Source organism: Rutidosis leptorrhynchoides, chromosome 9, assembly GCF_046630445.1.
Source record: "Rutidosis leptorrhynchoides isolate AG116_Rl617_1_P2 chromosome 9, CSIRO_AGI_Rlap_v1, whole genome shotgun sequence".
In the NCBI taxonomy this organism is placed as follows: domain Eukaryota; kingdom Viridiplantae; phylum Streptophyta; class Magnoliopsida; order Asterales; family Asteraceae; genus Rutidosis; species Rutidosis leptorrhynchoides.
In genome coordinates this window covers 47,772,645-47,798,234 of record NC_092341.1, presented here as the reverse complement: position 1 = coordinate 47,798,234, position 25,590 = coordinate 47,772,645, and the positions used below count along the sequence as shown (strand labels likewise).

General features: G+C 34.3%; 1 protein-coding gene across 1 annotated transcript; it reads left to right on the top strand.

Moving 5' to 3' along the window:
• Positions 1-1,531: 1,531 nt before the first annotated feature.
• On the top strand, positions 1,532-7,107 carry LOC139866133 (protein MICRORCHIDIA 6-like). Its single transcript, XM_071854265.1, has 20 exons — positions 1,532-1,665; positions 2,594-2,917; positions 3,006-3,080; positions 3,196-3,230; positions 3,310-3,388; positions 3,661-3,750; positions 3,847-3,922; positions 4,021-4,099; positions 4,218-4,352; positions 4,428-4,526; positions 4,704-4,805; positions 4,895-5,041; positions 5,196-5,288; positions 5,390-5,441; positions 5,528-5,639; positions 5,740-5,999; positions 6,096-6,190; positions 6,308-6,372; positions 6,526-6,568; positions 6,776-7,107. The coding sequence occupies exons 2-20, from the start codon at positions 2,611-2,613 to the stop codon at positions 6,872-6,874; spliced, it is 2,043 nt and encodes a 680-aa protein (XP_071710366.1). The 5' UTR covers positions 1,532-1,665; positions 2,594-2,610; the 3' UTR covers positions 6,875-7,107.
• The last annotated feature ends 18,483 nt before the right edge of the window (positions 7,108-25,590 follow it).

The window sequence follows — 25,590 nt, the reverse complement described above, 5'->3', positions numbered from 1 at the left end:
TAAAATCTTGTCTTTCTTGAGGAATAATGCTATGAAATATGTGTTCATTTTTAGCATTATCAATGACGCAAGGCTCATTTAACTTAAATAAAAAGCACTACAATCGGTTTTGCACATGAATAACTCTGAATAATGAAAGAACAATGCTCGAATGTAAATTGGGTATAAAATGGAAACGAAAACGGAACAGAAAGTAAAACCTAAACTACAATGTAAACTGAATCTCTTCAAATCGTAAACCGAAGCCTCCTTTATATAGGAAAAATTCGGCCATCGGCCTGGCAAGCCAGCTGCCGGCTTCAGTAAGTCGGTGGAGCTGATGCCGCAATCTTGAGCTTTCTGGTCGCTGTCTTGAGTTTAGGAAAGTATCTTTTGTATCACAGCTGGCACGCTCAGCCATCGATAGGGATGACAATGGATCGGATATGGATCGGGTGAGGCGTATCCATATCCATATCCATTTATTTTTTTTACTTTTCATCCATCCATATCCATATCCGTCGGGTGAAGCGGGTTAATGGATAATTATCCATATCCGTTTAAATTTATTTTATTTTTAACAATTATAAGCGGTGGTTCACTATATACGATCAAAAGTAATATTTTTAATAGTTTATGCGACCGAAAGTCACATTTTACTAATCTATATAACAAATATTCAATAGATAACCTATTAAATGTGTAAAGATATCGACATGTAAGTTGCTTACTTTTAGTTACATGGAATCACATTTGAACCACCAAAGCACGATAGATACATTTGATTATTTAAACAAAACAAAATATAAGAAGAAAGTTATATTTTTAGAGAAAATATAAAGAAAGATGAATATGAATATAATTAATGAAATATCATTACATAAATGATACTAATTTGAGTGATAAATTTATATATTTAGTTATTTCGGGTGAAAGCGGGTTCATCCATGGATTAAATTTTTTCATCCACATCCATATCCATATCCATTTAGATCGTCCATATCCACGAATAATCGGATGGATCGGATGGATATCCACTGGATCGGGTATCCATTGGCATCCCTAGCCATCGACGTTGACTTTTCGGCTGCCGACCTGAGGAGATTCTGAGAATTTTTTCCTCAAATACTTAAACGCGTAAATCATTTCTTTAATTATAGCCGACGACTCATCCTGAGATTTCTCTGATATCTTCTAGTTTAAGTTGAATAATTTAATTATTCAGATTGGCCGTCGTAGTGAACATTTTGGTCGTCGTACCGAGCTTTGCGCGAGAACTTTTCTTCGGTGTTTGACTTTAATTTGAATTCTTTTTGACTTTTGTGTTTGACTTTAATCTGAATAAAATTTTTACTCGTTTGATCCATGATCCATTTCAACTCAAAATCGTTTTGACTCGTTACTCAAAACAACCCGACCTAACCCGTTTGTCATGTATAAACTATACTAATATTGACATTTAAATATGATCTTTTTTATAATCCAACTCTAAAGATTTGTTTCGGTCAAACTTTGTCAAACTATACAAGTACTTCTTAGTTGGTGACTATTGCTTTATGTACTCCCCGTTCCATTGAAACTCCGTTCATCTTCACCGGTTCATAAAAAGGTCTGTCGTCATAAAAAAAATCCCTTTTTTCTACCGCTCGTGCGCTATCCTACTACTCCGACGTCATTCGATCGCCGGTAACTGTTACAATTTTACATCTTTATTCTTTTTATCTATTTAGGGTTTTACAAACCCTAATTTTTTCTAATTTTGAAATTGGAAGTGATTTGTGTGTGTATGTTGTAGTGTACTTAATCGAATCTAAAAATATACCAAAAATGTATTGCAAAAGCCTTATGTAATTTATAAAGATTGTTAATTAAAGATGGCTTGAGTAGAGCTACATTGTTATAGTTTAGCACTTGTTAACAATTTTTTTGATTTTGCATTTCTTTTTGAATTTTTTTTTTTTTATTTTTTTTTTTTTTGAAGCCAATTTTAGGGTACATGCATTCTAATATAGATGCACCATCTGATTATCTACAACTAATATTAGTGTGATCTTGTAGATATTATTTCTTATTGTTTTTAAATCTGAGATCTATGGTCAGTTAACTATCAGCGAAATTTTTATTTCATATTCATATGGTTTTATTTTGTAAAAGGTGAAACTTTATCATATCATAATGATTTTCTATTTATATATTATATTACTATTGAACAAACGAATATCTACATTTTAATGGATATCCGAATGAGTGTGATTATACAATTCAAAACTCCGGTCCGGTTACCGTAATTAACCCACCCTCATTAAAATAACGATCTTAATGGGGCGATTGGGCATAATCCACTATTAGAGATCCCTAATCTTCCAATGCTTAATATAGGACGAATCCTTCAAGAACGAATATTAGGGATAGATCCCTAAGCCACAAGCTTAGTATCTATAGTGGAACCCTAATTTACGAATTAGGCAACCCTAATTATCATTTCTATAACCAACTAGTGTGTTATTGGCCTACAAATTATAAAAGGATATATCTGAATCTTTCTAACCCTAGATATGGTCAGGATAGCCGTTTTTTGGCAATAAACTAATCCTTTTTTCGGGTGCCATTGCAGTGAATGAAACAATCTTGATGGACATTACTGAGTTTTTAAATGATATTGGTCATATCGAAGAGGATGTTAAACTGGAGACAATTTTAGGTGAATATAATCATACAAATTCTGCCCTGAATAAAAGGTTAAAGATTAATGGTATAAGAAATGAATCTGAAGAAAACAGAAGTTCTAGTCGTACAAGTGTGTTGGACCATGAACAATCACCCGTAGACGATGCAAGCCTTTGTACAACATCACCAATATGTGCTGCACCTGTTTGTAGACAATTTTGGAAAGCTGGGGCCTACAATGATGATCTTACTCGAAAGTCCACTGCCAAATGTACTCATCTTTTATGTGATTTAGGATGTGAAATTATTTGGCTTTTGTTTGTAATGTGTATTTTAACGTTTTATTTTTTTAATGACAGCGGGTTCTAGTTATCTACATATACACCCAAAGTTTCTGCACTCGAATGCTACGTCTCACAAATGGGCATTTGGTGGTATGTTTAGCTTCAACTTTTTTTTTTTTTTTTTTTTTTTTTTTTTTTTTTTTTTTATAGTGATAGATACAGTGTTACTTCGTATGTGTAATAAATTATCTGTAAACTTTTTCAGCCATAGCTGAACTTATTGATAATGCTGTTGATGAGGTAATGAACTTTATTTCATACTTTTTTTTTTTTTTTTTTTTTGTTACAGCTTGCTTTATGTTTATGTTCATGTTTGCAGATACATAACGAAGCCACTTTTGTAATTATAGACAAAGAAATTAATCCAAAAGATGGATCTACAGCATTGCTTATTCAAGGTAAATTCTTTTGATGAAGTCTTGATTTGTTACAAAATCTGAACTTGGCGATTTTTTTTAAGGAATAAAATTGTGTTTAGGTTATGTTTGATATTATTGTATTCTGGAACACCAGAAGTAAACAAATGTAAACACAATAAATGAAGATGTGAAGATTTTAGTTGTTTTGTTTTTTGTATACAAATATTGTAACGGGTCAAGTCTTCTTGTCATACTTTAGAGTTTTTTGGCACATGAGTTTGTTATACTAACTTTATCTTTGCTTATTTTAGATGATGGGGGCGGGATGGATCCCGAAGCGATGCGCCATTGTTTGAGTTTCGGGTTTTCAGATAAAAAGTCAAAGTTTGCGATTGGAAAGTGTATGTTGGTCTTGAAATTAAACTTTTTTTAGTAATTTTCGTGCTCGTTTATTTTTGTTTCTTCATTTTGATTGGTTGACTTGTAGACATGTTCAGATGGAAATGGTTTTAAGACCAGTACTATGAGACTTGGAGCAGATGTCATAGTTTTCAGCCGCTACTTAACTGGAAGGTTTGACTTTTGTTGACTTCTCATCTGCAGCAATATTTATTTAATTGCATTGACATTCCATTTTCTTGAGGTTTGACTTTGAATTTTTCAATGTACAGCACGTTGACCCAAAGTATCGGTCTTCTTTCATATACATTTTTAACTCAATCAGGCTATGACCGAATAGTAGTGCCAATGGTAAGAAGTCATTTTCTTATCATTAAATACATTTTGTTTATTAAAATAATAAAAAAAAAAAAATCCTTTTTAACATATTTAAATAGATGTATTAATGTGAAGTGTTTGTAAATTGCAGGTTCACTATCAGTACAATTTTATGACAAGTTCTTTTGATCCGTTACATTCAGTGGATAACGACAATCCGAATTCAAATTTATCTGTCATTTTGAAATGGTCTCCGTATTCAACAGAGGAGGAACTACTGAAACAAGTAGGTCCCACCCCTTTATTATCTTACTACTGGGAATTATTATTTTTAACATAAATATTTTTTTGATGTGTGTAGTTTGAAAATGTTGGTGCTCATGGCACAAAAGTCATCATATACAATTTATGGCTTGATGGTGATGGCAAAATGGAGCTTGATTTTGACTTAGATCCTGAGGTATAAACGTTAAATAATTATATAATAATTAACCTAAAACGTTAAGTATGATTAAGTAATTCAAGATTTGTATAATGTTTTCTTTTTCACCAGTCAAGTTTATATAGGTTTAGTAAAAATGTAATTCTTTCGTTTAGTGTAAATTATGAAAATTTGTTAAAACAAATATGTTTTCAGGATATATGTATTACGTGGGATGGAAAAGGTAAAGTGAAAGAAACATCCCGTTTCGCAGCAACTGAACAACACATTGCTAATCGTCTCCGTTGTTCTCTGCGCGTAAGTCTTCAGTTTTATAATATACATATCATTTTTTTTTTACAATTTCAATATTTTTACTAAATTTTTTATATCTCATGATGTTTCAGGCGTACTTATCAGTCTTGTACTTAAAACTACCAGATAGTTTTTCAATGGTATTGCGAGGGAAAACGGTTATCTATCATAATATTGCAAGCGATTTGAAGCATACTGAATATATCATGTATAAACCTCATAGCGATGGACGAACTGAGGTTGTATTTAGTCAACAAAAAGCCAAATATTTATTTTTGTTTATTTTTTTTTAGTTTTGTATTAAATTTAGTCAACAAAAAGTCAAATATTTATTTTTGTTTATTTTTTTTTTTAGTTTTGTATTAAAATAGTTGTATTTGATTATCGATTCAGGGTACGGTAATTACAACAATAGGGTTTGATAAGGATGCTCCAAATGTGAGTATTCATGGCTTTAACATTTACCACAAGAATCGTTTGATACTGGTAATTAACTCTTACCCTGTAACTTAATTTGAAGAATTAATTAATGTTAATCATTTGATATCAATTTTTTTTGTAACATCGATGTGTTCTTTTTGTTGTAGCCGTTTCATCCAGTGGTCCAATATGCTGACAGTCGAGGCAGAGGTGTTGTTGGTAAGAGTTTGTGTATGGCGGTGCTTTTTTTAACGGGGCGTGATTTTTTTTAAAATTTTTTTTATTAAAAACAAATTCTTTTGTAGGTGCTCTTGAAACAAATTTTATTGAACCTACTCACAATAAACAAGATTTTGAGAAAACGTCTGTTTATCAAAAACTCGTGAGTCGCTTGAAAGAAATGACATGGGAATACTGGTAAGCAATATCTATATCTATATCTGTATCTATATCTATATCTATTACTATTATAAGGCGAAGTATAAAGATTGTTTTAATGATGATTGAAAATATTTAGGGATTATCATTGTGGACTTATTGGTTACCAAATTAAGAAAAAAGCGCGTCCACCATCAGAAAACGCGGCTTCAGCTAATTTTGTTCATCAGCATCTTGTCGATAGATGTATTCCGAGGAAACCTATTTCTAATTCGGGACCCGCCAAAAAACCACCGCCATTTATAGCTAATGTGAACAACAGGGCTGCTCTTTCTTCTAATTCCCCTTTTGTTAAACCAGTAGAATTAATACCAAGCTGCCCTCCCGGTTTTGAAAAAGGTATAATAATTAACAAATATATACAGTTAAAATCACATTGTTTATATGTTAATAATTATTTATTTATCATGTCTTGTCATTATTATTTTTTGAAAGGGTCGCATATTAAAAGAAAAATGATAGACGAGTCTCAAAGTTACCAGTTGGATGCTCGGATGGGGAGCAGAGTGGTTAATGTCAGCACTAACTCGGTAATGCTATTAAATAATATATAATAATATAATATAATAGTCATTCTTTATTTATTCATGTTTATATTAATTAATATAATATATAATATATAATATTTGATGATTCTTTATGTGTAGATTGATTTGGAAAACAATGGAGGGGCAGTAAGTGTCATAGATGAAAACAAAAAACTCAAAGCCCAGTGAGTATACTTATTATTTATGTCTGCTTTACCGTCGAATAATCTAACAATATCTTTTTTTTCTTTTTAATATTATTTTATATATTTTTAGGAATAGGAATTACATGATCATGGTGAGGTTATGATTTGTTGTTTTATTGTTTTTTCTTTCAGATGCTTTGAGCTTGAGAAGGAAGAAGAAGAACTTAAGCACAAGGTACTGTTTAGACCTTTATTTTGTATACCTGAGACAAATGCATAATCAACTTTTTCTTGAATTATTTATGTTTTATCTCAAACGTGTCTAATAAAGAAATTTAGCCAAGAGAGATGGGTCCGATGGGTTGAAAGTTACACAGAAGTTTAATGCATTAATCCTTTAATTAAACTAATTTTGATGGTTCATCCTATGTATGAATTGCAGGTTGTAGTGCTTAAAACAGAATTGGAAGATGCACAAGGGGAGTATGCTCGTTTGGTGGCTGAATTGCAGGACATGGAAATTGTGAAGGGGGAAAACTAACCCGTTTGTTGACTAGTATTCTTTGGTCTAAGATTTTTTGATTGGCAAAGCATCCCAAGTTTTGGATGTAGGATCTCGAAGAAATTGCCACATTGTAACGTTCAGTATGTAACTTTTGATGGTTGTAACATTCATGTAAACTAACTAGGGTTTATCTCTGATGGATTTCAGGTATTTTCGAAAGGTTCTTTTGTTCATTTGATTATTTCATTAAGTTGTAATGTTACAACACACATGGCGAAACTTGAGTTTAAATTTAAAAGCTTTCCTATTTGATCAAGTTAATGTGTAAGACAAAAACAAAGATGTCGTAGCAGAAAGAAATGGAAGTGGTTCCTTTTAAGTTCTTACGTCTATGTATAGTTACAGAATAATGGTCGGATGGAGTGCATAGAAATACTGTCATGTTAGCACCATTATGACGATTGTATAATATTTGAACTCAAAATAATCAAAAAGATATTTGATCACAACAGGGGAGTCGGGGATAACAATAACGCGGTCGTGAACGCTTATATTAGATGCAACAAAGGTAGTAGTAGTAGTATTTATATTTTCAGTCTTCTAAAAAAACAAAATACGGTCTCAATTCATAATATTTCCATCAGACTCGGTATATTAGACCACTGGGGTGTTTTGAGAGTTTTTAAACTCCACATTAAGATAAAACGGGCGTTGTATGCCCCATTATAAATGGTCTAAGCAGTCAAATGCGTATACCAAAAGACTATACCAAAAGACTGCCAAAAATTGCAAGATTTCTGTTATATGTTGAATGGAACAAGATAAGATATTAGATTTAAGTTACCAAAAGACTGCCAATGTAAATTGTATCGATGTATACAAAAGGTAACCTGCTACCTGCTAAACCGGTCATTTTCATCTTCGTCTTCATATCATTAACAGTTTTTCCAAATTTATGCTACCAACTAACTTAGATTCGTGATTCTTATCATTTTCTGTATGTTTGTTGATCATCGTATCCAAACATCAAGCTCATATTCATTGATTTTGAGTGTGTTTTCTTCGCTAAAACCAAACACTCATGGCCATGAGGTTCTCGGAACAATCTAGTCACTCTCAATTCAATTCGAGCATAAATTATAGTTCCTTGATGTTCGTATAAGCTGTAGCAACCATCAATTTCAATTGATAAACATCACAAAATCTGATATCTAGAAGTCAAAGTTCGCTAGTTTTTGGTCAACAATCAAATTGGAACGAGTTATTAATTTTCAGTCGAATCTGTTTGGCGAGCGTTTAGTGAATGATTTTAAACAACTTTTGTTTACATTTCATCAACTGAAACAACTTAATCTGCGAAATCAAATTCCAAAATATACCTTTTTTTTACTTTTCAGGTTAACAAGTTTAGTAAATTTATATTGATACATCACTTAAGTCTTTATGACCTACATTGGTATTTCTTGGATATATAGCTTACATTGGAACAAATGAAAAAGTAGATGACTATTGAGTAGCTTGAACCCTCAGATATTAGACCACTGAGGCGTTTTGAGAGTTTTTAAAGTCCACATTAACATAAAAAGGGCATTGTATACCCATTGTGAATGGTCTAGTCTAAGCAGTCAAATGTGTATACCAAAAGACTGCCAAAAAATTGCCAGATTTCTGTTGTGTATTGAATGGAACAAGAGATTTCATATAAGACCAAAAGAATATCAACATCGACAGGAAAATTGGTGGTTATTCTCGTTTCGGTCTACTGTTTATATCAGCATATAGCACAACAAAAGCTAATATATCATAAGCCTAATTAGTTAATCCACCTTTAATCTTCAAGTAATCCCATGAACACCAAGGTTCTAGATTTACTTATATTTCTCATCTTTTATAATGAACAAAAGAACTCTACTCTATCATGAATTTGATCATTGAACGTTAATGTTTTCAGTTCTTGAAAGCTTAAACTCTCGACATTTTCGAGCCTTTTCTTCCATACCCAAAATGATCTTCTCTGATTTCTCATATATCTCTTTACGCAAATTCATTTCCAAGTAATCGAAAAAGTCCTCTAATGTCATTGTTTCCAAATCATAACTTCGAACGTTCTCAGACCGTTCTACCAAATGCTCCTTCTCAAATTCAGCCTCTTTACATTCATCAACTCGAACACATTTATCTTCCACTTTTTCTTCATCAATCCTTGCTCGTTTAATTTTCGGTGCAATCGAAACAAAACTCTCCTTCCTTGAACTTCGCAACGTCATCTTACAACTCCTAGTTTCAACCTTATTTTTCAAATTCACACCTCTGTTTCTCAAACTTCGCTTCTCTACCGGTTCCTTACCCCCATTTCCCCTAAAATTTTCATCAAACCCTAACCCTAGGTCACTCAATTGAGCTTCAATTTTCACAGACATTGATGTAAAATCGCCTAATTTTATACAATTTCCGTCACTGAGACACGTCGGAGCATTAGATTTGAGACACTTACCGTTCAAAAAGGTTCCGTTTGTGGAATTGAGATCACAGACAGTCCATTTGTTCAATTGATTATCGAACTGAACGCAACAGTGTTTGGATGATACGCCGGAGTCCTTGATTGTGATTGTATTGCCGCGAATTACACGGCCAATTTTTACGATGGATGAAACTGAGTATTCTAGGGTTTCGACTTCTCTTTGTTCTTTCTCGATTATCAGCTTCAAAATGGGGAATTTTTCCATCGTTCACTACTCTCTAATTTTAGCGCTTACATATATCTCTGGTGTAATTTACTTAATCACCCTTTTAGTTATACCGTATACAAGTTCAGACCCTTAGGCACTGTTCCCAAGCTCATTTTTGGAAGGAAAAGAAGGGATTTAGAAAGAAAGAGAGAGATTGTATAGAAAAAGAGGTGTTCCTGATAATTTTTGTATGGAAGAAAAGAAATGAAGGGGAAGGGGAATTGAATCTATTTTTTCCTCATAATTTCCCTTTCAAATTGGGCAGATTTAGATTGAAAAGAAGCGTTCCTATCTCTTCTGTTCCCAAGTTTATTGTAATTGCAAATCATTCACCTTCTTTTCTTTCTTGTAATAATCATTTCTCTTCCTTTCCTTTCTTTTAATAAAAAACTCTGGAACAGAGCCTTAATACGCCCAAAACCTTTTAAGACCAATGCTAATTGTTCGTTCTCCTCGTCGCCCTCACCTTGTCCTCTCTAGGAGAACACAGATGACAGTTCACCGAATCACCGCCCTAATTCGCCCTCAAGCTCATCGTGTTGCTGCTCGTGTTTTTTTTGGCATGTTAGAGGACGGAGAACTATGAATATATGTGTTGTGTTAAAAGTTCAAACGAGAAGCACTAAAAAGGTGAGAACTGCGAGAACTTTTCATTTACACAGATTTTCACATGTGAGTAGATTGAATCACCCATCATTGTTGATGAAGAGTAAGAATGAATACAAAATAGTCCGAAGAAACTTAAGTTTTACTTATGTAATCAAGTATATATTTTCCGTTCACAGATGCATATTTCTTTATGTGACATGTGAACATTTCATATAATTAACAATTTAACATTTAATTTGTGGTAATGAACATATGTTTCTTAATAATATGAGCATTAATTAACATTTGCATGTAATTTGTTGCGTTTAAATGCATAAAAACTATGAAATTAAAAGGTTCTCGCAGTTCTCACCCTTTTTGTGGTTCTCATTTGAACTTGTCTATATGTATTGTACTTTAACTTTAATATTTGTATATTTATATAATTAATTACAGTAATATATAAGGAGTTCCGTTTTGTTGAGAAAATATGTCATGAATTTTGGTGGTGTAGTCCTCATTCTATTTTGAATTGAAGTATTGACGTGGCGCTGATGTGACAGTCTGTCCTGGAATGAAATTGTACCGTTCTGTAACAACCGAAACCAATAACCAACCGAATACGCGAAACACAATTTTTTTTTTTTTATCAGTATAGTGCGCCACGCGCACCCCAAGATTCAGTTCTGTCCGGTTTTGTCAATTTTCAATTAAAGATCTCCCACTTCCCGACATATTTAGACGAAACGCTTTTCACAACATGTTATAATGGTTAAAACTCACACGATTCAATAATAAAATGAGTTTTACAAAACGGGGCCCACATCGACCGTTTTACGAGTTTCATACAAAAGTTCGAGTTTCGACCACACTAGTTTAAATTCCAAACGACACTAAGAGCATGGTGTTTGGGGTTAAACTACCCACATCTCGGTCAAACTCCTATCACATCCAAAAGCGTCCCCTATCAAACAACAAGCGGAAAATCTCTAATCCAACCGTACGCCCTTACCCTTATCAACGCCCGAGCCTATAAAAAGATAAACAACGAGAGGGTAAGCAAAGCTTAGTGAATGCAATAATTATACATATACATATATAACTTACTTACTTGCAAACACTTACAACATATCCACATACATACTAGCAACATAATTAGCATACCTTTATAATGTATAACGCTAAATCCTCGATAACATAAGCTAGTATAACAATATCATATAGTGCAACAACACAATACGTTACCACTCAATACATAAGCATTGATGTTCACAACATCTATTATTATTCGAATCTCAAGGCTAGCTCAACGAATGGTATCGTCAACATCGAACTTAATTCTCATTCGTCCCAATAAATGTGGTATCGTCAACATCGAACTTAAACCCACATATGAGGTATCGTCAACATCGAACTTAAAACCCTCATCAAATTTCACTACAATAGCGGTATGGCTTCGTCAACATCGAACTTTAAATCCATACATGAGGTATCGTCAACATCGAACTTAAACCCTCATCAAAACGTACCAACAATATACTCTAGGATATGGTATCGTCAACATCGAACTTTAACCCATACCCCACAAGCAAATAAATCATATACATACATATATAATTATTCCACTCACCTCAACGATTTGGTGATGATTTTATACTTTCGAATGCTTCAAAGCCGAGTACCTAATACAATAAGTACTCAATCAACAAACAAACTTGTTGGGCTAAACACCAACAATTCACTCAAGCGCATTTAATGACTTAAATGCATTAAATGCCCCATTTTCACCAAAACCGCCCCTTAAGGGTCAAGACCATCGTCAATCACCTAAAAGCTAGTGATTAAGGTCTATCAACACTAACTATAACACAATTAGGGTAATTCATACCCATAATCTCAAACTATGTAAATCATTAACCCCTTTGACTCATTTAAAGTCAACACACCCATTTCGGGTCATCCACTAACCCAACTAACACCCATTTACCAATTACCTAGGTGTGCTAGTAATTAACTAACCAATTAGGACTCATAACATCAATTAACACTTTGTAGCCCTAAGTTAGTTACCATTGAGTCTTCATGACTCCATCTTACCCAAGAACACCCAAAATCAACAAATATGGGTTTTATGTTCTTCATTTACCCAAACCCTAACCCTACACCAAATCAAAGTAAGGAAATCAACATTAGAGCTTACCACTACAACCCCAACGTAGCTAGTGAGTAGATAAACGACTTTAATACCCGCACTTTGGCCCGAGAACAACTTTTTCCTCTTGGATTTAAGCTTTCTCACTCAAGAAATCACACTCTCTCTCCAAAATTAAAGTGAAGAAGATAAGGTTGTTGAAAATGGAGTGAATGATACCCCAAGATCTGACCTACTGGCCTCCAATACGTCCACAAGTGAAATTACCAAAATGCCCATCAAAATATCTGAATAAAACAACAGAACCCGGCTACAGTGAGGAGTGCGCCAGGCGCACCCCTAAGTGTGCGCTGAGCGCACCCTGCTCAGTTCGCCCTCTGACCTCTGTTTTAATATACAAGGTCACCCACACTTCATGTACCATAATTACACTGATGTACAATTATTATTAGGGTCTTACAACTCTCCCCCACATGAATCGGAGCGCGTCCTCGCGATCCAAGCCGCATGACAAGAGGGAAGATACACTAACACAAACTCTTCGGGCTCCCAAGTAAATTCGGAACCTTTACTACGACGCCATTGAACTTTAAAAGTTCTCACTTCTTTATTTCTCAACCTTTTGACCTTCTCATCGAGTATGGCAATCGGCTCCTCAATATATTCTAACTTATTGTTTAGCTCAATCTCGTCTAACGGTACCCAAGATGAATTATCTGCAAGACACTTGCGGAGATGGGAAACATGAAATGTATTATGGATCCCTGCAAGTTCTTCCGTTAGATGAAATCCAAATCAACGAAAAACTTCAATTCATCGAAGAACCCGTCGAAATAATGGATCGTGAGGTTAAAAGACTTAAGCAAAACAAGATACCAATTGTTAAGGTTCGATGGAATGCTCGTAGAGGACCCGAGTTCACCTGGGAGCATGAAGATCAGATGAAGAAGAAATACCCGCATCTATTTCCAGAAGATTCGTCAACACCTTCAACAGCTTAAAATTTCGGGACGAAATTTATTTAACGGGTAGGTACTGTAGTGACCCGAACTTTTCCATGTTTATATATATTAATTGAGATTAATATTTACATGATTAAATGTTTCCAACATGTTAAGCAATCAAACTTGTTAAGACTTGATTAATTGAAATAGGTTTCATATAGACAATTGACCACCCAAGTTGACCGGTGATTCACGAACGTTAAAACTTGTAAAAACTATATGATGACATATATATGGTTATATATATAGTTAACATGATATTATGATAAGTAAACATATCATTAAGTATATTAACAATGAACTACATATGTAAAAAGAAGACTACTAACTTAATGATTTTGAAACGAGACATATATGTAACGATTATCGTTGTAACGACATTTAATGTATATATATCATATTAAGAGATATTCGTACATCATAATATCATGATAATATAATAATTTAAAATCTCTTTTGATATTATAAACATTGGGTTAACAACATTTAACAAGATCGTTAACCTAAAGGTTTCAAAACAACATTTACATGTAACGACTAACGATGACTTAACGACTCAGTTAAAATGTATATACATGTAGTGTTTTAATATGTATTTATACACTTTTGAAAGATTTCAATACACTTATCAAAATACTTCTACTTAACAAAAATGCTTACAATTACATCCTCGTTCAGTTTCATCAACAATTCTACTCGTATGCACCCGTATTCGTACTCGTACAATACACAGCTTTTAGATGTATGTACTATTGGTATATACACTCCAATGATCAGCTCTTAGCAGCCCATGTGAGTCACCTAACACATGTGGGAACCATCATTTGGCAACTAGCATGAAATATCTCATAAAATTACAAAAATATGAGTAATCATTCATGACTTATTTACATGAAAACAAAATTACATATCCTTTATATCTAATCCATACACCAACGACCAAAAACACCTACAAACACTTTCATTCTTCAATTTTCTTCATCTAATTGATCTCTCTCAAGTTCTATCTTCAAGTTCTAAGTGTTCTTCATAAATTCCAAAAGTTCTAGTTTCATAAAATCAAGAATACTTTCAAGTTTGCTAGCTCACTTCCAATCTTGTAAGGTGATCATCCAATCTCAAGAAATCTTTGTTTCTTACAGTAGGTTATCATTCTAATACAAGGTAATAATCATATTCAAACTTTGGTTCAATTTCTATAACTATAACAATCTTATTTTAAGTGATGATCTTACTTGAACTTGTTTTCGTGTCATGATTCTGCTTCAAGAACTTCGAGCCATCCAAGGATCCATTGAAGCTAGATCCATTTTTCTCTTTTCCAGTAGGTTTATCCAAGGAAATTAAGGTAGTAATGATGTTCATAACATCATTCGATTCATACATATAAAGCTATCTTATTCGAAGGTTTAAACTTGTAATCACTAGAACATAGTTTAGTTAATTCTAAACTTGTTCGCAAACAAAAGTTAATCCTTCTAACTTGACTTTTAAAATCAACTAAACACATGTTCTATATCTATATGATATGCTAACATAATGATTTAAAACCTGGAAACACGAAAAACACCGTAAAACCGGATTTACGCCGTCGTAGTAACACCGCGGGCTGTTTTGGGTTAGTTAATTAAAAACTATGATAAACTTTGATTTAAAAGTTGTTATTCTGAGAAAATGATTTTTATTATGAACATGAAACTATATCCAAAAATTATGGTTAAACTCAAAGTGGAAGTATGTTTTCTAAAATGGTCATCTAGACGTCGTTCTTTCGACTGAAATGACTACCTTTACAAAAACGACTTGTAACTTATTTTTCTGACTATAAACCTATACTTTTTCTGTTTAGATTCATAAAATAGAGTTCAATATGAAACCATAGCAATTTGATTCACTCAAAACGGATTTAAAATGAAGAAGTTATGGGTAAAACAAGATTGGATAATTTTTCTCATTTTAGCTACGTGAAAATTGGTAACAAATCTATTCCAACCATAACTTAATCAACTTGTATTGTATATTATGTAATCTTGAGATACCATAGACACGTATACAATGTTTCGACCTATCATGTCGACACATCTATATATATTTCGGAACAACCATAGACACTCTATATGTGAATGTTGGAGTTAGCTATACAGGGTTGAGGTTGATTCCAAAATATATATAGTTTGAGTTGTGATCAATACTGAGATACGTATACACTGGGTCGTGGATTGATTCAAGATAATATTTATCGATTTATTTCTGTACATCTAACTGTGGACAACTAGTTATAGGTTACTAACGAGGACAGCTGACTTAATAAACTTAAAACATCAAAATATATTAAAAGTGTTGTAAATATATTTTGAACATACTTTAATATATATGTATATATTGTTATAGGTTCGTGAATCAACAGTGGCCAAGTCTTACTTCCCGACGAAGTAAAAATCTGTGAAAGTGAGTTATAGTCCCACTTTTAAAATCTAATATTTTTGGGATGAGAATACATGCAGGTTTTATAAATGATTTACAAAATAGACACAAGTACGTGAAACTACATTCTATGGTTGAATTATCGAAATCGAATATGCCCCTTTTTATTAAGTCTGGTAATCTAAGAATTAGGGAACAGACACCCTAATTGACGCGAATCCTAAAGATAGATCTATTGGGCCTAACAAACCCCATCCAAAGTACCGGATGCTTTAGTACTTCGAAATTTATATCATATTCGAAGGGTGTCCCGGAATGATGGGGATATTCTTATATATGCATCTTGTTATTGTCGGTTACCAGGTGTTCACCATATGAATGATTTTTATCTCTATGTATGGGATGTGTATTGAAATATGAAATCTTGTGGTCTATTGTTACGATTTGATATATATAGGTTAAACCTATAACTCACCAACATTTTTGTTGACGTTTAAAGCATGTTTATTCTCAGGTGAATATTAAGAGCTTCCGCTGTTGCATACTAAAATAAGGACAAGATTTGGAGTCCATGTTTGTATGATATTGTGTAAAAACTGCATTCAAGAAACTGATTTCGATGTAACATATTTGTATTGTAAACCATTATGTAATGGTCGTGTGTAAACAGGATATTTTAGATTATCATTATTTGATAATCTACGTAAAGCTTTTTAAACCTTTATTTATGAAATAAAGGTTATGGTTTGTTTTAAAAATGAATGCAGTCTTTGAAAAACGTCTCATATAGAGGTCAAAACCTCGCAACGAAATCAATTAATATGGAACGTTTTTAATCAATAAGAACGGGACATTTCAGTTGGTATCAGAGCGTTGGTCTTAGAGAACCAGAAAATTTGCATTAGTGTGTCTTATCGAGTTTGTTAGGATGCATTAGTGAGTCTGGACTTCGACCGTGTTTTCTTTAAAAATGATTGCTTAACATTTTTGTTGGAAACTATATATTTTTAACATATGAATATTATGTGATATATTAATCTCTTAACGTGTTTGATATTATGTGATAGATGTCTACCTCTAGAACAAGTCCCATTGACTCACCTAATAATAATGAAGAGTCAAATGTAAATTGGAATGATTTGTGGACTGATTCACAAGTTCCCGAAGAGGAACCGGAAGAAGAGTCGGAACCGGAAGAAGAATCGGAATCGGAAGAAGAATCGGAACCGGATGAAGAAATAGAACCGGTGGGGGAAATAATAAAACGGTTAAGTAAAAGAAAATCCTCAACCAACCGACCAAAGTTAATTATGGTCAATGGTGTTTCCGCCAAGGAAGCAAAATATTGGGAGGATTACCAATTTTCCGATGAATCGGATTCCGACGAGAATTCCGATGATGTTATAGAAATTACCCCAACTGAATTTAAAAAGGCAAAAGAAAATAATAAGGGAAAGGGCATAAAAATAGAGAAATCTAATTCCAACCCCGATGAACTTTATATGTATCGTCAACCCCCGAAGTCCTTAAGTTGTAACAATGACCCGGGAACCTCTAAACCACCAGGTTTTTCTAAACCAATGTGGACAACGACGGCTCGTATTAGGGGAACATCATATATCCCTAGAAACTTGGCAAAACGAACCAAAACCGAAGAAGAAGAAACGAGCGAGTCGGAATAGGATAGTTGTATTCGTGTGGTGTAATATATGTAATATAGTGTTCTTATGCTTTATGATATATGTAAAAATTGCTTGTATTAATAAGTATTTTTTTATGAATCTAACTCTTGTCTATTTTACAGTTTAAAAACACAAAATGGATAGACAACCCAATATTTTAAGAGACCTACCCGGAGACATGATTGATGAAATCTTGTCTAGAGTCAGCCAGAATTCTTCGGCACAACTATTTAAGGCGAGATCAGTTTGTAAGACATTCGAAGAACGTTCCAAGAATGTCTTGGTTTATAAGAGACTTTCGTTTGAAAGATGGGGGATATCACATTGGGAAACCCATAAGTTACGATGTGTTTACTTTGACGCATATATTGCGGGGAACCCAAATGCTATTTTACGCAACGGGTTAAGAAATTATTTTGACTCAATATATCCGAATATTGGACTTCGTGATTTAGAAAAAGCGGCTAACATGCAACATAAAGAAGCATGTTATGCTTACGGATTAGTAATGTTCGCTTCTCACCAAAGTGAGAACAAGAACATCGGGCTACAACTATTAAACAAAACGTTTCCACAAGTGACGGAGTCGGTAATTGGGGTAAGAAATGAGGTTTTTAGATTATTACGGGACTGTTGGACATTACGTAACCCTCGTCCCTTTGATGACGTTACAACACGCTGTCTTATCAATGGCCATAACGGTTATGTTGCACAAGACCAAGGATGGGAAGTAGTCCTAGTAAAACCAGAATGCATGACTTGTTTCTGGACGTATGAATTACGTGTCTTTATTGCCTTTGCTGAACGACTTGTGTACTAGCTAGAATTGTCTTCACAACTATCTTGTATCAAAGTTATTGTGTGCTATATTTCATGCTTTATGTAAAATAAGCGGTATTGTAAGTTTGTAAAATATTGTATAAAAGTTTGAACGCGAAATATTATTATAATCAGTTTTTCATATAGAATTGTAGTAGTTGAATTGTATATTAGCTACTAAGTATGAACTTAACGGGTAGGTACTACCCGAATTTAAACTTATAAAACGCTAATATGAAGAAAAAGCTTTTATAAATGAGTTCATATTATGCTACGAAATACTATTAACTACTCTTAATATTCTGTATGATTAACTTGTTCCATTTAACTATTTTGAAGGAAATGGCACCGACTACTCGACACACCGTGAATATGAATGAAGAGGAATTCCGTACTTTTCTAGCTTCAAACATAGCCGCAGTACAGGCTGCGCTACATACCAACAATAACCTTGGATCTAGCAGTACAGGAAATCGTGTAGGATGCACCTACAAAGAATTCACTGCCTGCAAACCTTTGGAATTTGATGGAACCGAAGGACCGATCGGATTGAAACGGTGGACCGAGAAGGTTGAATCGGTGTTTGCCATAAGTAAGTGTACTGAAGAGGACAAAGTGAAGTACGCTACGCATACCTTCACAGGTTCTGCGTTAACATGGTGGAATACCTATCTAGAGCAAGTGGGACAAGATGATGCTTACGCACTACCGTGGTCAGCATTCAAGCACTTGATGAACGAGAAGTACCGTCCCAGAACCGAGGTCAATAAGCTCAAGACAGAACTTAGAGGGTTACGAACCCAAGGATTTGATATTACCACGTACGAAAGACGATTCACAGAATTGTGCCTATTGTGTCCGGGAGCATTCGAAGATGAGGAAGAGAAGATCGACGCGTTTGTGAAAGGATTACCGGAAAGAATCCAAGAAGATATAAGTTCACACGAGCCCGCCTCCATACAACAGGCATGTAGAATGGCTCACAAACTAGTGAACCAGATTGAAGAAAGAATTAAAGAACAGACTGCTGAAGAGGGCAATGTGAAGCAAGTCAAAAGAAAGTGGGAGGAAAACGGTGATAAGAATCACCAATACAACAACAACAGCAATTACAACAATAATCGCAACAATTATCCCAACAATCGCAACATCAATCGCAACTACAACAAACGGCCCAACAACAACAACAACAACAACTACAACAATCATCCCAACAACAATAATAACCGCAACAACAACAACAATCAGAAGCAGCTATGCCAAAGGTGTGAAAAGTATCACTCGGGGTTCTGCACCAAATTTTGCAACAAGTGTAAAAGAAATGGTCATAGCGCGGCGAAGTGTGAGGTCTACGGACCAGGGGTTAATAGAACGAAAGGAACAAATGGTGTCGGAACGAGTAATTGCGGAGCAAGTAGTGTCGGAGCAAGTTATGCCAATGTAGTTTGTTATAAATGTGGAAAACCGGGCCAAATTATTAGAAATTTCCCGAACCAGGAGAACACAAATGGACAAGGCCGCGGAAGAGTTTTCAATATTAATGCGGCAGAGGCACAGGAAGACCCGGAGCTTGTTACGGGTACGTTTCTTATTGACAATAAATCTGCTTACGTTTTATTTGATTCGGGTGCGGATAGAAGCTATATGAGTAGAGATTTTTATGCTAAATTAAGTTGTCCATTGACGCCTTTGGATAGTAAATTTTTACTCGAATTAGCAAATGGTAAATTAATTTCAGCAGATAATATATGTCGGAATCGAGAAATTAAACTGGTTAGCGAAACATTTAAGATTGATTTGATACCAGTAGAGTTAGGGAGTTTTGATGTGATAATCGGTATGGACTGGTTGAAAGAAGTGAAAGCAGAGATCGTTTGTTACAAAAATGCAATTCGCATTATACGAGAAAAAGGAAAACCCTTAATGGTGTACGGAGAAAAGGGCAACACGAAGCTACATCTTATTAGTAATTTGAAGGCACAAAAACTAATAAGAAAAGGTTGCTATGCTGTTCTAGCACACGTCGAGAAAGTACAAACGGAAGAAAAGAGCATCAATGATGTTCCCGTCGCAAAAGAATTTCCCGATGTATTTCCGAAAGAATTACCGGGATTACCCCCACATCGATCCGTTGAATTTCAAATAGATCTTGTACCAGGAGCTGCACCAATAGCTCGTGCTCCTTACAGACTCGCACCCAACGAGATGAAAGAACTGCAAAGCCAATTACAAGAACTTTTAGAGCGTGGTTTCATTTGACAAGCACATCACCGTGGGGAGCTCCTGTTTTGTTTGTCAAGAAGAAAGATGGTACATTCAGGTTGTGTATCGACTACCGAGAGTTGAACAAACTTACCATCAAGAACCGCTACCCACTACCGAGAATCGACGACTTATTTGATCAACTACAAGGCTCGTCTGTTTATTCAAAGATTGACTTACGTTCCGGGTATCATCAAATGCGGGTGAAAGAAGATGATATTCCAAAGACTGCTTTCAGAACACGTTACGGTCATTACGAGTTTATGGTCATGCCGTTTGGTTTAACTAATGCACCAGCTGTGTTCATGGACCTTATGAACCGAGTGTGTGGACCATACCTTGACAAGTTTGTCATTGTTTTCATTGATGACATACTTATTTACTCAAAGAATGACCAAGAACACGGGGAACATTTGAGAAAGGTGTTAGAAGTATTGAGGAAGGAAGAATTGTACGCTAAGTTTTCAAAGTGTGCATTTTGGTTGGAAGAAGTTCAATTCCTCGGTCACATAGTGAACAAAGAAGGTATTAAGGTGGATCCGGCAAAGATAGAAACTGTTGAAAAGTGAGAAACCCCGAAAACTCCGAAACACATACGCCAGTTTTTAGGACTAGCTGGTTACTACAGAAGGTTCATCCAAGATTTTTCCAGAATAGCAAAACCCTTGACTGCATTAACGCATAAAGGGAAGAAATTTGAATGGAATGATGAACAAGAGAAAGCGTTTCAGTTATTGAAGAAAAAGCTAACTACGGCACCTATATTGTCATTGCCTGAAGGGAATGATGATTTTGTGATTTATTGTGACGCATCAAAGCAAGGTCTCGGTTGTGTATTAATGCAACGAACGAAGGTGATTGCTTATGCGTCTAGACAATTGAAGATTCACGAACAAAATTATACGACGCATGATTTGGAATTAGGAGCGGTTGTTTTTGCATTAAAGACTTGGAGGCACTACTTATATGGGGTCAAAAGTATTATATATACCGACCACAAAAGTCTTCAACACATATTTAATCAGAAACAACTGAATATGAGGCAGCGTAGGTGGATTGAATTATTGAATGATTACGACTTTGAGATTCGTTACCACCCGGGGAAGGCAAATGTGGTAGCCGATGCCTTGAGCAGGAAGGACAGAGAACCCATTCGAGTAAAATCTATGAATATAATGATTCATAATAACATTACTACTCAAATAAAGGAGGCGCAACAAGGAGTTTTAAAAGAGGGAAATTTAAAGGATGAAATACCCAAAGGATCGGAGAAGCATCTTAATATTCGGGAAGACGGAACCCGGTATAGGGCTGAAAGGATTTGGGTACCAAAATTTGGAGATATGAGAGAAATGGTACTTAGAGAAGCTCATAAAACCAGATACTCAATACATCCTGGAACGGGGAAGATGTACAAGGATCTCAAGAAACATTTTTGGTGGCCGGGTATGATAGCCGATGTTGCTAAATATGTAGGAGAATGTTTGACGTGTTCTAAGGTCAAAGCTGAGCATCAGAAACCATCAGGTCTACTTCAACAACCCGAAATCCCGGAATGGAAATGGGAAAACATTACCATGGATTTCATCACTAAATTGCCAAGGACTGCAAGTGGTTTTGATACTATTTGGGTAATAGTTGATCGTCTCACCAAATCAGCACACTTCTTGCCAATAAGAGAAGATGACAAGATGGAGAAGTTAGCACGACTGTATTTGAAGGAAGTCATCTCCAGACATGGAATACCAATCTCTATTATCTCTGATAGGGATGGCAGATTTATTTCAAGATTCTGGCAGACATTACAGCAAGCATTAGGAACTCGTCTAGACATGAGTACTGCCTATCATCCACAAACTGATGGGCAGAGCGAAAGGACGATACAAACGCTTGAAGACATGCTACGAGCATGTGTTATTGATTTCGGAAACAGTTGGGATCGACATCTACCATTAGCAGAATTTTCCTACAACAACAGCTACCATTCAAGCATTGAGATGGCGCCGTTTGAAGCACTTTATGGTAGAAAGTGCAGGTCTCCGATTTGTTGGAGTGAAGTGGGGGATAGACAGATTACGGGTCCGGAGATTATACAAGAAACTACCGAGAAGATCATCCAAATTCAACAACGGTTGAAAACCGCCCAAAGTCGACAAAAGAGCTACGCTGACATTAAAAGAAAAGATATAGAATTTGAAATTGGAGAGATGGTCATGCTTAAAGTTGCACCTTGGAAAGGCGTTGTTCGATTTGGTAAACGAGGGAAATTAAATCCAAGGTATATTGGACCATTCAAGATTATTGATCGTGTCGGACCAGTAGCTTACCGACTTGAGTTACCTCAACAACTCGCGGCTGTACATAACACTTTCCACGTCTCGAATTTGAAGAAATGTTTTGCTAAAGAAGATCTCACTATTCCGTTAGATGAAATCCAAATCAACGAAAAACTTCAATTCATCGAAGAACCCGTCGAAATAATGGATCGTGAGGTTAAAAGACTTAAGCAAAACAAGATACCAATTGTTAAGGTTCGATGGAATGCTCGTAGAGGACCCGAGTTCACCTGGGAGCATGAAGATCAGATGAAGAAGAAATACCCGCATCTATTTCCAGAAGATTCGTCAACACCTTCAACAGCTTAAAATTTCGGGACGAAATTTATTTAACGGGTAGGTACTGTAGTGACCCGAACTTTTCCATGTTTATATATATTAATTGAGATTAATATTTACATGATTAAATGTTTCCAACATGTTAAGCAATCAAACTTGTTAAGACTTGATTAATTGAAATAGGTTTCATATAGACAATTGACCACCCAAGTTGACCGGTGATTCACGAACGTTAAAACTTGTAAAAACTATATGATGACATATATATGGTTATATATATAGTTAACATGATATTATGATAAGTAAACATATCATTAAGTATATTAACAATGAACTACATATGTAAAAAGAAGACTACTAACTTAATGATTTTGAAACGAGACATATATGTAACGATTATCGTTGTAACGACATTTAATGTATATATATCATATTAAGAGATATTCGTACATCATAATATCATGATAATATAATAATTTAAAATCTCTTTTGATATTATAAACATTGGGTTAACAACATTTAACAAGATCGTTAACCTAAAGGTTTCAAAACAACATTTACATGTAACGACTAACGATGACTTAACGACTCAGTTAAAATGTATATACATGTAGTGTTTTAATATGTATTTATACACTTTTGAAAGACTTCAATACACTTATCAAAATACTTCTACTTAACAAAAATGCTTACAATTACATCCTCGTTCAGTTTCATCAACAATTCTACTCGTATGCACCCGTATTCGTACTCGTACAATACACAGCTTTTAGATGTATGTACTATTGGTATATACACTCCAATGATCAGCTCTTAGCAGCCCATGTGAGTCACCTAACACATGTGGGAACCATCATTTGGCAACTAGCATGAAATATCTCATAAAATTACAAAAATATGAGTAATCATTCATGACTTATTTACATGAAAACAAAATTACATATCCTTTATATCTAATCCATACACCAACGACCAAAAACACCTACAAACACTTTCATTCTTCAATTTTCTTCATATAATTGATCTCTCTCAAGTTCTATCTTCAAGTTCTAAGTGTTCTTCATAAATTCCAAAAGTTCTAGTTTCATAAAATCAAGAATACTTTCAAGTTTGCTAGCTCACTTCCAATCTTGTAAGGTGATCATCCAATCTCAAGAAATCTTTGTTTCTTACAGTAGGTTATCATTCTAATACAAGGTAATAATCATATTCAAACTTTGGTTCAATTTCTATAACTATAACAATCTTATTTCAAGTGATGATCTTACTTGAACTTGTTTTCGTGTCATGATTCTGCTTCAAGAACTTCGAGCCATCCAAGGATCCATTGAATCTAGATCCATTTTTCTCTTTTCCAGTAGGTTTATCCAAGGAAATTAAGGTAGTAATGATGTTCATAACATCATTCGATTCATACATATAAAGCTATCTTATTCGAAGGTTTAAACTTGTAATCACTAGAATATAGTTTAGTTAATTCTAAACTTGTTCGCAAACAAAAGTTAATCCTTCTAACTTGACTTTTAAAATCAACTAAACACATGTTCTATATCTATATGATATGCTAACATAATGATTTAAAACCTGGAAACACGAAAAACACCGTAAAACCGGATTTACGCCGTCGTAGTAACACCGCGGGCTGTTTTGGGTTAGTTAATTAAAAACTATGATAAACTTTGATTTAAAAGTTGTTATTCTGAGAAAATGATTTTTATTATGAACATGAAACTATATCCAAAAATTATGGTTAAACTCAAAGTGGAAGTATGTTTTCTAAAATGGTCATCTAGACGTCGTTCTTTCGACTGAAATGACTACCTTTACAAAAACGACTTGTAACTTATTTTTCCGACTATAAACCTATACTTTTTCTGTTTAGATTCATAAAATAGAGTTCAATATGAAACCATAGCAATTTGATTCACTCAAAACGGATTTAAAATGAAGAAGTTATGGGTAAAACAAGATTGGATAATTTTTCTCATTTTAGCTACGTGAAAATTGGTAACAAATCTATTCCAACCATAACTTAATCAACTTGTATTGTATATTATGTAATCTTGAGATACCATAGACACGTATACAATGTTTCGACCTATCATGTCGACACATCTATATATATTTCGGAACAACCATAGACACTCTATATGTGAATGTTGGAGTTAGCTATACAGGGTTGAGGTTGATTCCAAAATATATATAGTTTGAGTTGTGATCAATACTGAGATACGTATACACTGGGTCGTGGATTGATTCAAGATAATATTTATCGATTTATTTCTGTACATCTAACTGTGGACAACTAGTTATAGGTTACTAACGAGGACAGCTGACTTAATAAACTTAAAACATCAAAATATATTAAAAGTGTTGTAAATATATTTTGAACATACTTTAATATATATGTATATATTGTTATAGGTTCGTGAATCAACAGTGGCCAAGTCTTACTTCCCGACGAAGTAAAAATCTGT